General features: G+C 34.3%; 1 protein-coding gene and 1 long non-coding RNA gene across 3 annotated transcripts in view; one reads left to right on the top strand and one right to left on the bottom strand.

Annotated features, from left to right (window-relative positions):
• glis3 (GLIS family zinc finger 3) overlaps positions 1–8,099 on the bottom strand; it is a 22,213-nt gene extending 14,114 nt beyond the window's left edge. For both annotated transcript variants that reach the window (XM_059544283.1, XM_059544284.1), the window contains exons 1-4: positions 7,730–8,099; positions 6,498–6,813; positions 4,009–4,177; positions 1,852–2,803 (exon numbers count right to left, since the gene is read on the bottom strand). In XM_059544283.1, coding sequence (XP_059400266.1) covers positions 1,852–2,803; positions 4,009–4,177; positions 6,498–6,780 — 1,404 coding nt within the window. In that variant the 5' untranslated portion in view covers positions 6,781–6,813; positions 7,730–8,099. The remainder of the gene's footprint in view (positions 1–1,851; positions 2,804–4,008; positions 4,178–6,497; positions 6,814–7,729) is intronic.
• Positions 7,540–14,940, top strand: part of LOC132132067 (uncharacterized) — a 52,735-nt gene continuing 45,334 nt past the window's right edge. The window contains exons 1-2 of the long non-coding RNA XR_009429000.1: positions 7,540–7,817; positions 10,621–10,753. This is a non-coding gene — a long non-coding RNA (uncharacterized LOC132132067). The remainder of the gene's footprint in view (positions 7,818–10,620; positions 10,754–14,940) is intronic.

Raw genomic sequence — 14,940 nt, 5'->3', positions numbered from 1 at the left:
CTCAGAGTTTTGTCTTTTCTTACGCTCACTGGAAAACCATCCGACTGCTCCCGGCTCCAAGGCAACAGCAAAGGCTTTGGTAATGAGTAAGTGTGCAGAGCTAAAGTTTGACCACAGGTATGTGTGTGCTATTAATGACTGATCGACTTAACACCCGACGAGAAGTGTCTCGATGAGAAACATGCTCTACTAGAGACACTGTTTATAGATCGTGATCTGATCAGAACCCTAACACTGAAAACAAACTATAGCAACGTGCTAAAATCACTGAGTAAATTCTGACCTTAGTTTTTTAGCTGAACTATCCCTTTAAATATATTCTCCTTTTTTTTCCCAGTGCATTCAAGCACCACTTTTTTTCCAGGAAATCTCGTTTATAAATAAAGCCTCCAGGACCGAATGCATCACATCACACGTCTCCTTTTGATCGAAGTGTCAGATCTTAAATGCAGGTCTTTTGTCCCTATTTAATAACAGCATAATCGCACAACTCCCATGTCAACCATAAAGGATAATCACTAATTAGAGTTAAAAGAGAGGAGAAAAACTCACAAATGAAGTATAATACAGCTTCTACACAACAGCACAATAAAGCACACAACTATACTGATTAAATGGCAGGGATTTAGTTTTTTTGTTGATGTCTTAATGTGTTATTAGCTAAGTTTAAACCTAAACAGCAAGACATAGATGGCTATTTCTCCACTAGAGATGCTATTAATGGTAGACAGAAGAAAACAAGTGATTTCCTGAAGCACTACTGTGTTGTAATGTGCTGCAAAACCAGAAATGTATGCAGCCACTGGATGGTGTCTCTACCCTGGTGTCTACAACACAGGCATTTAATAAAGTGCATGTTTGTGCAGATCTCTTAATTACTCTAAATAAAGAAAGCTCCTTAATGGTTCTCTAACGATATTAAAAGTTCAATTTAGAAACATAAAGTAGCTTTTTATTCTAATGTGGTTGTGTTGGAAACACAGTTGTGAAGAGAGTGTTGTTTCACACACACACACACACACACACACACACACACACACACAGTCTTTAATTTAATTTAGATACTATTTTTATTAGTAATATTAATTGGTATTAATTTCTATTAATATTTTGAATATTTTATTCCATTTTTATTATAGATTTTTAGTAATCAAACTCCCTTTACTTTACAACTATTTCAGCTTTAGTTATTTTAGTAGTTCAAGTTAAATTTAAATGGGAAATGTTGTATTTGCAACTAGTTGAAATAAAAAAAGGTACTTTTTTATTTAATTTGATTGTATTCCAGTTAATGTTTATTTTATTTCCAGTTATGTTTGCAGTAAAATTGCCTATACGTTACACAAAAAAAGGTTTGTGTGTGCATTTATATATATATATATATATATATGTGTGTGTGTGTGTGTGTGTGTATAGACATTAACATAAATATACACTAGTTTTCTGTTCATATTTTGAATTAGTTTTATATGTATCTTCTCTTTTTATTTTAAAGTCTTTGTAACTTTGTCATTTTCAGTTATCTTTGTTTTTTAAAATCTCTACAATTTAGATTTTTATTTCAGTTATTTTTAGTTATTTTAGTACTTTAAGTTAAACTAAAATAAAATGAGAAATGTTGCCTTAACAACTAGTTTAAATAAATTATATATATATATATATTTGATTGTTTCCCAAATAATGTTTACTTGATTTCCATTTACGAACATGTTATATTTCTTATAAATGACCTATATTTATTTGTTATTAAAATTTTTTTGTGTGTATATTTTATTATTATAGAATGTATTTATTTTTTAGTCTGTGCTTGCATATTTAAATTCAATCGACTTTAGATCTCCATGGACTCACCGAGCATTTGTTGGGTTTCTCCCCGGAGTGGACCCTCATGTGTATGAGGAGCTTGTAGCGTGCGTTGAAGGGTTTGTGTTTGCGAGGACACCCAGCCCAGAAGCAGGTGAAGTCCTCGCCCTTGCGCTGGTCGACGTGGATCTTCTCGATGTGTTTGACCAGCTCCTCTCGCTGGCCGTAAACAGCGCCGCAGTGTATCCAGCAGCAGCAGTGTCCTCCGCTGACGTCCTCGTCCTCGTCCTCCTCCAGCATCGGGCAGAGAGTCGACGGAAGGACCCTGAGGTTGTTTGAAGACGCCGCTGGGATCTGAATGTGGGCGTTATAGGGCGGAGGAGGGCCTCGAGGAGGGCTGGGCGTCCTGATAACGGCAGCCAACTCAAACTGAAGCTGTATTGAAGGCGACAGGCTGTTTTTTTGCATCTCCTGTTGGTGCTCCACTGCTAGATTGGTGAATTGGTCTTCTAGCGGCTGGACAATTGGGGTCTGAATTGACTTGTCCATGGTGAAATGTTTTCCGGGGTTGGGATGAGGGATGCAGCTGCCTCTGATGCCCAGCAGGTGTCCACAAACATCCGTCTGCAGAGGTGAAGGAGTGGGGCGCGAGGCCGGCGACGTGCGGGAGCCGATGATGTACGCCACTAAAGATGTTGGAGAGGTTCTGATGATGGAGTTGAGGTCGAGGCCGATGCCGTCCGAGAGCGGAGACAAGGACAGCGATCGCTTTTTGCACCGGTTGCTGTCCTCCTTGAAGAGATAATGCGGGAGAGACGTGGGGTTAGAGACGGACTCGGATCCGGGAATGAGATGCGGATCGGCTGCTTCTGAAGTCTGAAGCCCGAGAGGAGGAAGAACGCGGTAAGCGTAGGGCCAGTCCAGCTTACTGCTGCGGATCGACTGCGTCTCTGCGAGGCTGAGGGTAGTCGAGGCCAAAGACTCTCTGGACAGCAAAGACCTGTGATAGATCACCCCAGAATTACCAAAAAGTATCCTCAAATTATGTTCAACACAGATTTGGGAATTGGGGAAATCTGAAGGGAGCCCATGGCGCATTAGTCTTATGGGTTTGAATGAAACACTACAAATGATTTTCTCAAAGGATATCCCGGTCACTCTTTTCTTTTACTTTAAATAGGCCTAGAGCCATCGCTTTTCAAAATCAAGATACGTAATGGATAGTCCCAAGTCTGAAAAATCACCCACTTTAGCTCATATACCATTAATGGTGTCTTTTAAAACCGAAATATCGTTGTTTTGTAAAACGTTCACATGTCTATGTTTCTTCTCGTGATTATAAAGTTACTAAATGTTTTCGAAAACATTTCTTAAAGCATTCTGCTAACTTTATTTGTACCCAAAATGTTATTTTTAATATTGTTGAATGTTTTCTAGTTCGCTTGTCGTGATTGTAATGTTAAAGATTACGAAAACTTTTATAAGTATTAAGTATAATGTTTAACACAAAACCAGTCATAAGGGTCAATTTCTCAAAATTTAGATTATTAGCTGAATAAATCATCTCTCCGTTGATGTGTGGTTTGTTCGGAGGACAATATTTGTCTGAGATGCAACTATTTGATAATCTGGAATCTGAGGGAGCAAAAAAATCGAAATATTGAGAAAATCATCTTTAAAGATCTTAGCAATGCATCTTACTAATCAAAAATTCAGTTTTGATATATTTACGGTAGGACATTTAGAAAATATCTTTATGGAACATGATCTTTACTTAATATCCTAATAATTTTTGGCATAAAAGAAAAATCTATAATTTATAATTTGTAAATCTATAATAAACTGCTTTTGTGCTGCAGTTTGGAGTTTGACAGCCTGAGGCCAATGCATGCTTTTGTTGTACGGTGTAAAGATACATAAAAACATAATTTTGTTTGTAATGGGATAAAGTAATGGGTAAATTATTCCCTTATCGTAAATAAAAGTTCTTCACTGGTGTCTATGGTAAAGAACCTTTAACATTCATGCAAACTCTCCATTCCACAGAAGGTTATTTTTATAGTAGAAAAAGGTTCCTTAGATAACTCAACTGTTCTTCGCACTAAGAAAAAAACATTTATTTTAGGAACAATGTTCTTTAAGGAACCCAAAAATGGCATCACTGCTAAAAAGAGCTTTTATTTCTAAGCGTGTGAGAATGTTTACCTGGCGTCAGCGAAGGGAACCGTGAGTGAGTGATGTGGGCCGTTTTGGGCTGAAGTCTGTGGAGAAACCGGACCCAGACTCTGGACCAACATTGCATTGCTCATCACCTGCAGGTTTGAACCGCCACACGGTCCAAACACTCTTCTGTTCGTCCCCAAAGACAAGTAACCTGAGAAAGACTCACGTTTATATCAGATCGAATTATGATAATTGACTTCACCTGCATTATAGAAAGTCTCCTGTGAGAGCTGCACTAAATCAAAATTTCAAGTTTGTGAAAAGAACAAAGTACTAATGCTAAAGTTCAGATTGCCAGAGAAGCTATCCATTAAACATCAGGAAAAACTGGCAGTAAAAGACTCAAAAGCAGTCTCCAGCAGCGAACTAATAATCAAGCTCTGTGTTTCCAGTAGATCGGAGACCGTTCTGCCTTGGAGACATACTTATTTTCCTTCCTTGTACAGCATAACAGGACTATGATTGGTCATATCCTGATTTCTCAGTACTGCTTTCTCTGCCTTTATTGTTTTCCATAGTGTTGGTAACTTTACGAGAACGTCTTATGTTTGCATATGACTCATTAAGATTGAACTAAGAATTCAGATATTTTAATTCTGATTATTTGCAAGGCGCAACAATTCAAAGCTTAATAATAATAACAGGCTTTTCAAGCATTGCAAATTTTTACAGACTATTAAATATTGTTTTGTTCTAGATTGTGCCGTTTAAGCAAGCTTTACTTCCTATACCTCATGCATGAGCTAACTCGCTGGGACAGAAGCTTTACAGCACATGCATTGCTTTGATACACAAACATATACTTGTAATGCATAAAAAGCTGGCTAAAATGTGACCCTGAAGCATGAAAGCAGTCTTAAGTCTCTGGGGTATATTTGTAGAAATAGCCAACAATACATGGTATGGGTCAAAATTATAGATTTTTTTTAATGCCAAAAATGTTTAGGATATTAAGTACAGATCATGTTTAGTGAAGATATTTTGTAAATTTCCTACCGTAAATATATCAAATCTTAATTTTTTATTAGTAATATGCATTGCTAAGAACTTCAATTGAACGAATTTAAAGATGATTTTCTCAATATTTAGATTTTTTGCACCTTCAGATTCCAGATTTTCAAATATTGTCCTCCTAATAAACCAAACATCAACTTTCAGCTTTCAGATGATGTATACATCTCAATTTCAAAAATTGACACTTAAGACTGGTTTTGTGCTCTAGGGTCACATATATAGTTGAGGTTTTGCTAAAATGGCTATAAAGACTTAATCTCAGAAGCATCAATAATACTGGGTTATAAATCACAAATCAATCAGTAATTTCCAGATATTATCTAGTTCCCGTATATTAACATTTAATGAAAACTAAATATTTTTTTTGGCTGGACTACCAGAGCTTTTGTCCTCTAATGTGATATTTTTTGGTCTCTATCAAACAGAAACACATGAATGGTCATGGAATTCTTATAACAAACCCATAAGCCAAGGAAGTGTTTCTGCTCTGTTAAGTTCTAATGAGTTTCTCTCTCTGCTTTGGTTTGGGTACAAGCTTTCTGCTCGGTTAATCATCAAAAATATGAGAGCCAGGGTTTGGGGACAAGACATGGACGGAGCTGCTGGACACTACTGAAGGATAAACCTTTATGTACGGTAAATCAGTGCAATGTGTTTTTGGTCACAAGACAAGATGATGTCCAGAGAACTGAATGTATGTCCGGTCAAACAAAACAGAAAACAAGGAACAAATTTAGGTTCTAAAAATGTTGATTTTGAAATGTTTCTAAAATGTTGATATGTTTTGATTAGAACGTTATTTAAAGGTTACAAAAATGTTTCTCACAACGTTTCCACCACGACTATAACATTTGAATCTTAATCAAAATGTTTCTAAGAACGTTAAAATCTCCATGATATTACTTTAATGTTACAAAAACATACAACATCAATACAACATCCTACTAACTTTTTCACTCAAAAGATAACATTTGAACTTTTATTTTTTAATATTCTAAGAATGTTAGAATTTTAACCCAAAACATAATGCTTTGAAACAATCTGCATAAAATATGTTACATTGTATGAGCAGCATTGGAAATGCCTTTTTTTTCTTCGAAATTAATTTGTATCTATTAATTGGATGGTGATGGTTGAAAATAGGAAAGTCACAGTAAAGGACATCATGGGTCTGACTTGACTTTTGTGCAAATCCTCGCTTTGTCCTGACAGTCAGAGACGAAATGATCGCTGGAAGTGCTGTTTAAACAGCAGGGGGATGTTCAATAGTCCCTTATCCGATTCAAATCATCGTGTCTCGTGTTCTGGCTCACTGAGCTGAGCATTATGGGTAGAGAGGAGCTCAGACATGGCTTAATGCTTTTTAATTTTATGAACAGCAGATGCTCTTTCAAGCCACTGAACATGGAACAAGCAAACTCTGTGCATTTAAGTCTGAGATGTTTATTCTTGTTTACCTTTCATACCATTGTCTGGGCAGCTGGGTCGAGCTGACTGTTTGGAAGAGGATGCTGGGAGTGAAAGGGGCGGGGCTTGATGTTGCAAGGAGTGCGGAAAGCCCAGCTTCCTATTGGTCAGCACCTGTCGGCGGAGGCTCAGCGCGGGGAGAAGGGCCGGGTTTCCGGATGTGGAGTTGGGATGGAGCGATGGAGAACAGGAGTGACCCGTCTGGACCCTCAGGTGAGGAGCCTGAGCCGGACCGGACGGAGAAACCATCAGCTTGCAGCCTTTCCCGTTCATGTCCGTCACTGGTCGACACAGAACATGTGCGAGCTACTTGATGAACATAAAGAGCAGTCAGATTTCAACATTAGATTGGAAAACGTTTTGTCTGAAATGTGACCTACATCTAAACAATCCACTTTTTTTTTTCTACATTAGGTTACATAAGTAAATCTTAAGGATCAGATGAGGTAAGAATATCTGTAATGCAGTACAACTGTACCACAGAAGCTGAAGAAGTTTCTAAAAGTGCCATGGTGTTACCTGAAAGCATCTCTGTGCTTGTTTTTAAGGGAGAAAATGTGAACCATTACAATAAAGTTTGTCTCTCGTTCATATTTTTAATGATAGATTTAATGTTAAATGTGGGACAAATACAATATATTACAGTATATTTAAAGATGTCATAATGTTATTTATGAAATCGCTGCAGCAGTGACGTCACTGGAAAATAATAAACAGCATCAAAAGATATTGTAAAGGTGAGGTTTTCAGATTGATATTTTTAATGTTAACTGGGACAAATACAGTATATTATATTATACTGAAATATGTCGTCGTAATGTTGTTAATGAAATAAACTGCTTTAGACATTTTTTTTTAAATTTTCAGAATAATATCTTTAATGTTAATAGTGAGACAAATACAGAAGGCCTATATTATACTATTTCGTCTTGATGTTCTTTATGAAACAGACAAGCGGTTTAAAAAATAATAGTAAAAATTAGATATTTTCAGAATAATATTTGTAAATGTTAGTGGTATATTTGATGATTTCGTAGTGATTCGGTTTGCAGTAAACGTTACGCTTAATAGCCTATTCTTACATTATTGATATTATAAATTAATCGGAGTTTCTTTTCACACGCGCATATATTAAAGTTCATCGATCTCATTTCATGTTTACGACAGTCAATGAAGAATCGCGTAGGTTTAACGTGACGAATCTCGCTCAGTGTCGGTAAACTCACCTGTTAAAGTCATTAGATAAAGCACTTCAAACGAACTTCTGCCGCCGTGACGTCATCGGGGTCGCGTCCTGTGCCTCATCGCGGGTGAGTCTGAGCGGAGTTAGTCGGGTTTAAAGCGTGTTTGTGTTCGTGCTGAGTGAATGTGAGCTGCTGCTGCTGTTGTGTGTGGTTTGTGATGGTTGTTAGGGGCGGGTAGATCAGCCTCAGTTTGCCCCTTTGCCCGAGAAACCTCCAGCATGTGAATGTTTGGCAGCATTACATCATGACACGCTTTTTAAACACCATATTTGGTTTCATTTGAGATCCACATACAATTTTTAATAGATTTAATAATTAAACCGGTGTTATTGTAACTTGTTTCATAACTTTTGGGAATATTTGCATGGTGGAATTTAATATGCATGCAATGCAGTGTACATAGACTGAAAAAATAGGTGTAAGATTTACTTTGAAACAACTTTAACGTAGAAATTGATAGAAACATGGACAATTATTTGTAAAGAAGCGGCAAGTAACAAACCGAATTAAAAATAGAAATTAAAACATGACAAAATAACTTAGGCTAAAATGAACATGAAAACAGAAATGATAAAATAAAACAAAATTACTAAAAAGTCAACTAAAATTGAGATGAAAATAAAAATAGTTAAGTCAAAAATATGAACAAATACTATAGTAAACAAAAATGCATGTAGGATTTACTTTGAAACAACTTTCACTCTAATAATTACAAAGAAACAAGTAACACTGAATTTAATTAAAAGTTGAAATAAAAATAGAAATATAAAAAACTTGTAAAAATGACAAAAGCATAACAATTACTAAAACTTCAACTAAAACGAATGTGAAAACAGAAAAGAAAAGCTGTCAAGATATTAATAAATACTATAGACATACTATACTATACTATAGATAAAAACAATTTCTTTTGTAAGAAATTGTAAAAAAACATAAATAATTACAAAGAAACAGCAAGTGACAAAAATATTAAAAAAAACAAAGACTAATGAATTTACAAAAGCACAAAACAAAATCACTAAAACTAAAATGAACATGAAGACAGAATGTATTAAAATAAAAGCTGCAGTCAAAATGCTAATAAATACATAAACACCCAAAGCATGTGGTGCAGAATTTGGTCTGAAACTATTGCTATCAGATTATACAAATAATAAAAGAATCAGCAAGTAACACATTGAATCGAACAATAATTCTGAAAGACTGAAATACTTTATTTTTCATGTAAAACATATTCTAATAATCTCTGTTTCCAGTGTAATCATGTGCAAATAATCTGAATTTATGACTGATGTTTGGTGATATCAGTTTAGTTGTGTAAGTCGAGTAAGTTGTTGAAATGCTTCATTAATTCCAACAATTTACTGTAATAAGAAAGCACATCAAAATGAAGTAGAAGTTCATGCACAAACAATGATACAGTGGCCTTCCAGTGCGTGTTTTCTCAAGCTTTTATTTCTGGTCAGATCTAGATACTGTAGCTGAGTTTCAGTCCAGACAGTGAGTCTTGCTGCTGGAGGATCATGCTGGAGAATGAAAGGCCTGTATTACTCCAGGATTGATCTGTGATGCTGGTCTGTGTGTGTATTAAATGCTGTCCTCTAGTGGTAACTGCAGGGCAGAAATGAGAAGCAGTTCCTGTCTGAACAGACCAGAGCTTCTTCTGTAGTGATGCACTGTGTTCATTGTGTTATAATCACAATGAATTATAATCGGTTCACACTAATGCAGTGCTGATACGGGAATAGCAAACAGGCCTTAGATGGTGCATGACTAAAGAATTAGACGTGAAATTTTAAAAGATTGTATTATTTTAAGGCCAAATATTCAGAACTGTAGTAATATTGGCCTATACTATAGTTGTTATTGTTAATGAAAACTATTAAAACTATTACAACTACTGCTGTCATTCATTGAAATAAAAACTGAAAATATTACATATTATTAAATATAAGAATATTCATAAAAAGGATAAAAGCCAATTAATTTAAATCCCAAAATTAAAATAAAACAAACAAACAAAGGCTTAGTCAAAATACTAATATCTATGGCGTTGGTGTTTATTTGAATAATTATAATTAGTTAATTAGTTCAATAGTTAATTGAAATAAAGCTGAATTAAAATATAAATTAGAAGAAAAACCTAAAGTACTGAAATGACTAAAACTAAATTTGAAGTAATATAGAAATGCATTACAAAACCAAAACGAATACAATGAAAACTTAACTTAAATTGGAAGTTAAAATGGAAACAAAATATAAATATTGAAGCTAAAAAATTAATTAATACTATTATAATATCTAAATAATGCTACAATAACCCTATACCGATATCTTCAGTGCAACTGTCTACTAAAATGATTAAAACTAATGTTTTTGTAAAGCTGGAAGCCAAGATAATAAAATATAAATTAGATGAAAAACTTGAAAAAAAAAACACTTTATAATGTTTTAAGTTACAGTGCTAAAATTACTACAATAAATACTGAAATTGTTAAAAACTAAAACTAATAAAAACAACAAAAGCACAAAAAAATACTTCAACTAAAATTACCATAAAAACAGGAAAGATGAAAACAAAAGCTAATTCAAAATATTAATAAACACTATAACTGTTATTAAAATTACTGGTCTACAGTGCCTGGATAATATCAGTCTATTCTGAAAACTATCAATGGCATTTGAAAGCATTGCATTATAATGATGGGGAAATAATGCAATGTTTAGTAATATTTTATTAAATATGCCAGAATATATTCTGATTCTGATGAAATATCAGCCTGTTTATTTGTACTGTAGTATTTCTAAAATGTGTTCTGAAATCTGAAAGCATGGGATTTGATGGAAATGTTGGTGTTTGTGTCTCCAGCAGAGGGCAGTAGAAGAACAGACACACACTGTCTCAAACAGGTCCTGTAAGTGAAACTACAGTGATGATTACTTCGTTCTGGCCAGAGAAACAGCAGGGTGGGGTTATTGTTCATCTCTAAAACCAAACTGAGGTTTGTCAGAATCAATTTCCATACTTCTCTTCGCTTAGAAAAGTCGAATCAGTTTGTCAATCTGTGAGAAAGAGGTTTGTTATTGAACTGTGCATGTTATGATTAATGCCAAATCCACTATAGAGTCAGCCTCTGACATTACTTACAGTAATGCATTTATTCAAACACAGCAGCCATTTCTATAATGCCAGGAAAAAACCTGAAAAATGATCCCGAACCTGTAAGCAGCGAAAGAAACTTTTCCATTAAGTGGTGAAATTAAAATCTGTTTCCAGGGGCATATTAACCATTATAGAGGCAACTATTCTAACCTTTTGGAAATGTATGTTCCCCTTTCATTTACTACTAAAACCAGATGGAGACATGTCACTGTCTTCAAGATTGATTGATTGATTCATTCAAACGATTCATTCAAAACAGCTGATTCATTCATGAATGAAGCAAGTCTTCACGAACGAGTCATTGAATCATTGATTCTTTAAAAAGCACTGAATCAATCAAAAACTAAGCAATTATTTTGGAGCAAAACAAATCTCAATATTGACAATATCCCAGCTAACAAAAATATCTTCTGGCTAACGTTCCTATTAAGTTATGAAAATAGTTTATAAGCGAACATTTTATTTGATCATTTTCCAAACGTTAGGAAAATGTTAATTATGAACATCCAGTTTTTTAAATGTTTAACTTTTTTGTGTGTGTATTTTTCGCAAACATATTGTCACGGTGTCTGGTCTGTGTTTCCCTGGGTGTCCACTAGTGGTCTCACTTCCCCATAGGCTCCTCACCGCAGGCACTACGTACAATTCCCACAAAGCCTTGTCCCTTCATCACAGTAATTGCACTCCTGTTAATTCCACTCAGGTGTCTTCACTTGATAGTCATTACCCTGCCTATATAATCCGGTCTGTTCCAATTGTCTTCATGGAGTCCTTACTTTCCGTCACCTGGTTTCCTCACGTTCCTAGTTTTCGAGTTCCTGATCCTGTTTGTTTGTTTGTTTGTTTGTTTGTTTCTGTTTTGGACTGATGTTTGGTTACGACCCCGGCTTGTTTTGACTCTGATTTTGGATTACCCAATAAATCTCACACTGCACTTGGATCTCTCGTCTCCTGTGTTCCCGAACGTGACACATATGTTCCGTTCTATCATGGAAATGTTACATTTGAATGTTTTTTGAACATTCTGAAACAAGAAGTAACATTTTAAAAATGTTGTGTCTGAGCCTGACATGAGATGATGACGTGAAACTTTGACACTTCCTGCAGTTGCTATGCTTCAGTACAGTAGAAGTACTCAAATTTGGTATTATAGTCATTTTATAATGAATCAAAGAGCAAGATGTTAAAAACATAATGAGATAATGAGTGATCCTCTGCTGCCATCTACTGGTTGTGATGGTCATTTCATGTCATTTTTCATTTCAAAAGTCTTTCTTTTCCACCAGGAGACTGACTTTTGGCACATTTATCATCTTCGTGAATGAAAAGCTTAAAAAGATTATAAGTGTTTGAAAAATGTGAATAGATGAACAGCCCTCGAAGGGTTAAGGGGGCGTGTACATTTTTACATCAGCTTTTTAACTCATAATTAGATTGCTTCCCTGATTTTGGTTCTGTGATCACACTATTTGCAGGACTGAGATAGTACCAAATTAAAAGTGCATAAAAATCCACTGGCTATAAATCTCGCTTTTCTTTATCCACAGTTGATTTAGACGAGTATATGGAAACAATCTGTTCTGTTCATCTTAAAGCAGTGAAAACTGCATTTTTATAGTCTTCCTATGTGTCCTATTAAGATGTAAATGTATTACTTTTTTAACCTGGCAACCCATTTTGAATACTTTCTTTTTATTTTTAATCTTTATTACTGTACTACTGTATGTTTGTACTGTTTAACAAAAGAAGTCAGAAAAGATTCATAGTATGTGATCCAAAGTCCCAATCTGAATAACCATTCACAAACCATTATTCATATCTGAATCAAAAGATTCACAGACCCTAGAATCGAAAAAAATAAAAAATAAATAAATATATAATTGAAGTTATTGTTTTATTTTTTTATTTATGATATAACCCTAAAATAGGAGAAAACACAGAATATTTTAGTTGATGATCATCCAGTTATATTTTACGCTATATTTGATTTATAATTTGATAATGTGTGTAATACAAACACATGTTCTTGTGAAGAGAAAACTTTGTATAGTCATAAACACATAGAGTACATTCTGCACATTTTCATCCTCAAACGTGTCACGAACACAGCTGGACCTGCTATTGTGAGTTATTCACGGTTATTTGATTTGGAGGAGCACGGCGATTGATCAAAGTATGATTTGATTATGTTTTGTTTGCTTTTTATTGTGGTGGCGCGGGCGGAGAATCGACCCTCAGAAAACTGCGTTTGTGAGCGCCGAGATTCGCATTAAACATCCTGTGAAATTCACCGTGTCAACATAGTTCTTCAAAATCCAATAAAATATGTCAGCACGGTTTTCATGCACCTAATAAAATGTAATTTTGAGGCGAGGAGATGTGTGTGTTCTTTCAGGTCCTCTGCTGCTCTCTTCCCTCCAGGGTTATTACTCAACACTGTTAACGACTGACCGCTTCAACATTTTCTGCATCAGCATCATTCCTCCAGTCTTCAGTGTCACATGATCTTCAGAAATCAGAATAATATGATGATTTACTGCTCAAGAAACATTTCTGATTATTAGCAATGTTGAAAACCATGATGCACTAGGCTACCATTCAAAAGTAGGGTAAGAAAAAAATAGAATAATAGTACTTTTATTGATCAAGGATGCATTAAACTGATGAAAAGTGCCAGTAAAGACATTTATAAGACTACAAAAGATTTCTGTTTTAGATAAATGCTGTTCTTTTGAACTTTCTGTTCATCTGTGAATCCTGAAAAATAAAATGCATCACAGTTTCCACAAAAATATCAACTGTGTTCAACACTTATAATAATCAGAAATGTTTCTGAGCAGTAAATCATCATATTTTCATGATTTCTGAAGATCATGTGACACTGAAGACTGGAGGAATGATGCTGAAAATACAGCGGAGCATCACAGAAATAAATTACACTTTAACACAGATTCACACAGAAAACTGCTGTTTTAGATAAAAAATAATATTTAAGTTTTTTACTGTATTCTTTTTTAAATAAACGCAGCCTTGATGAGCAGAAGAATCGCAATCATTCCAAACTGTGACGGGAAGTCAAGGTTCATATTCTTAAGTATTAATGCACGGTTAATGTCAGTTTTGATGTCTATTATTCTATTAGTTACTACTACTTATCATTAATCTATCATCTAATCTAAAAACTGTATTACTTTCTATTTTCATACAACTAGTAAATGTTTTTTAGATACTGGTATCTTTTCCATTAAGTTCTAGTATTCATTCATTAGCCTCTAGTTGTTTATTTATTAGATACTGTTACTTTTTCCAAAAGTGACTAGTATTTAGTTACTTTACTTGTTAAGAAAAATTATAACTAGAACTTATTTTTTAGTTACTAGCAACCTTTTAGACCAGAGATATTCAGAATTTAATAGATATAGTACTTGTAAAACGTGTTACTTTTTAAATTTCTACATTTTTACTCGTCTTATGTTATGACTAGTCCAAATGCCCACAGTAGAATTCAATTAAAAAAATACTAGTAAAACAAGTAATCTTACTAGGAACTAGTAAATAGTAGTAGCTAATCATTAAGTACTAATGTCTAATAAATGAACTAGTATCTAATGAAGAATTATTATTTTATATTTAATAAGCACTAGCATCTAATGAATAAGTACAAGTACTTAATGGAAAAGATACTAGTAGTTAAAAAAGTTAATGTAGATGAAATTAGATCCTACTACGTTACAAGGAGTAAATGGTAAAATGACTTGCCATAAAAGCACAACAAAGGGACCCAAACAATTTAATTACAATTTAGTTTTTGAAAAATATGGTGTTATTGTTTTGGCAAGTTTATATTAAAACATCTATAAAACGTGTGATATTCCTTTAAAATAATATTGAATAATTATTCATTTAAAGCATTGTTATAATCTGCTTATAGGACAGATGCATTGCTCAAACATGCTCTTCCACTGCTCAGGAGATCTTATAATTTCATTTATTGATTAACTTTATCCCAGATGTGTCTCCTTCAAG

Source organism: Carassius carassius, chromosome 49 (genome assembly GCF_963082965.1).
Source record: "Carassius carassius chromosome 49, fCarCar2.1, whole genome shotgun sequence".
NCBI classification, from domain to species: Eukaryota; Metazoa; Chordata; class Actinopteri; order Cypriniformes; family Cyprinidae; genus Carassius; species Carassius carassius.
The sequence above is the reverse complement of the archived record's forward strand: the minus strand, read 5'-3'. Positions and strand labels throughout refer to the sequence as shown.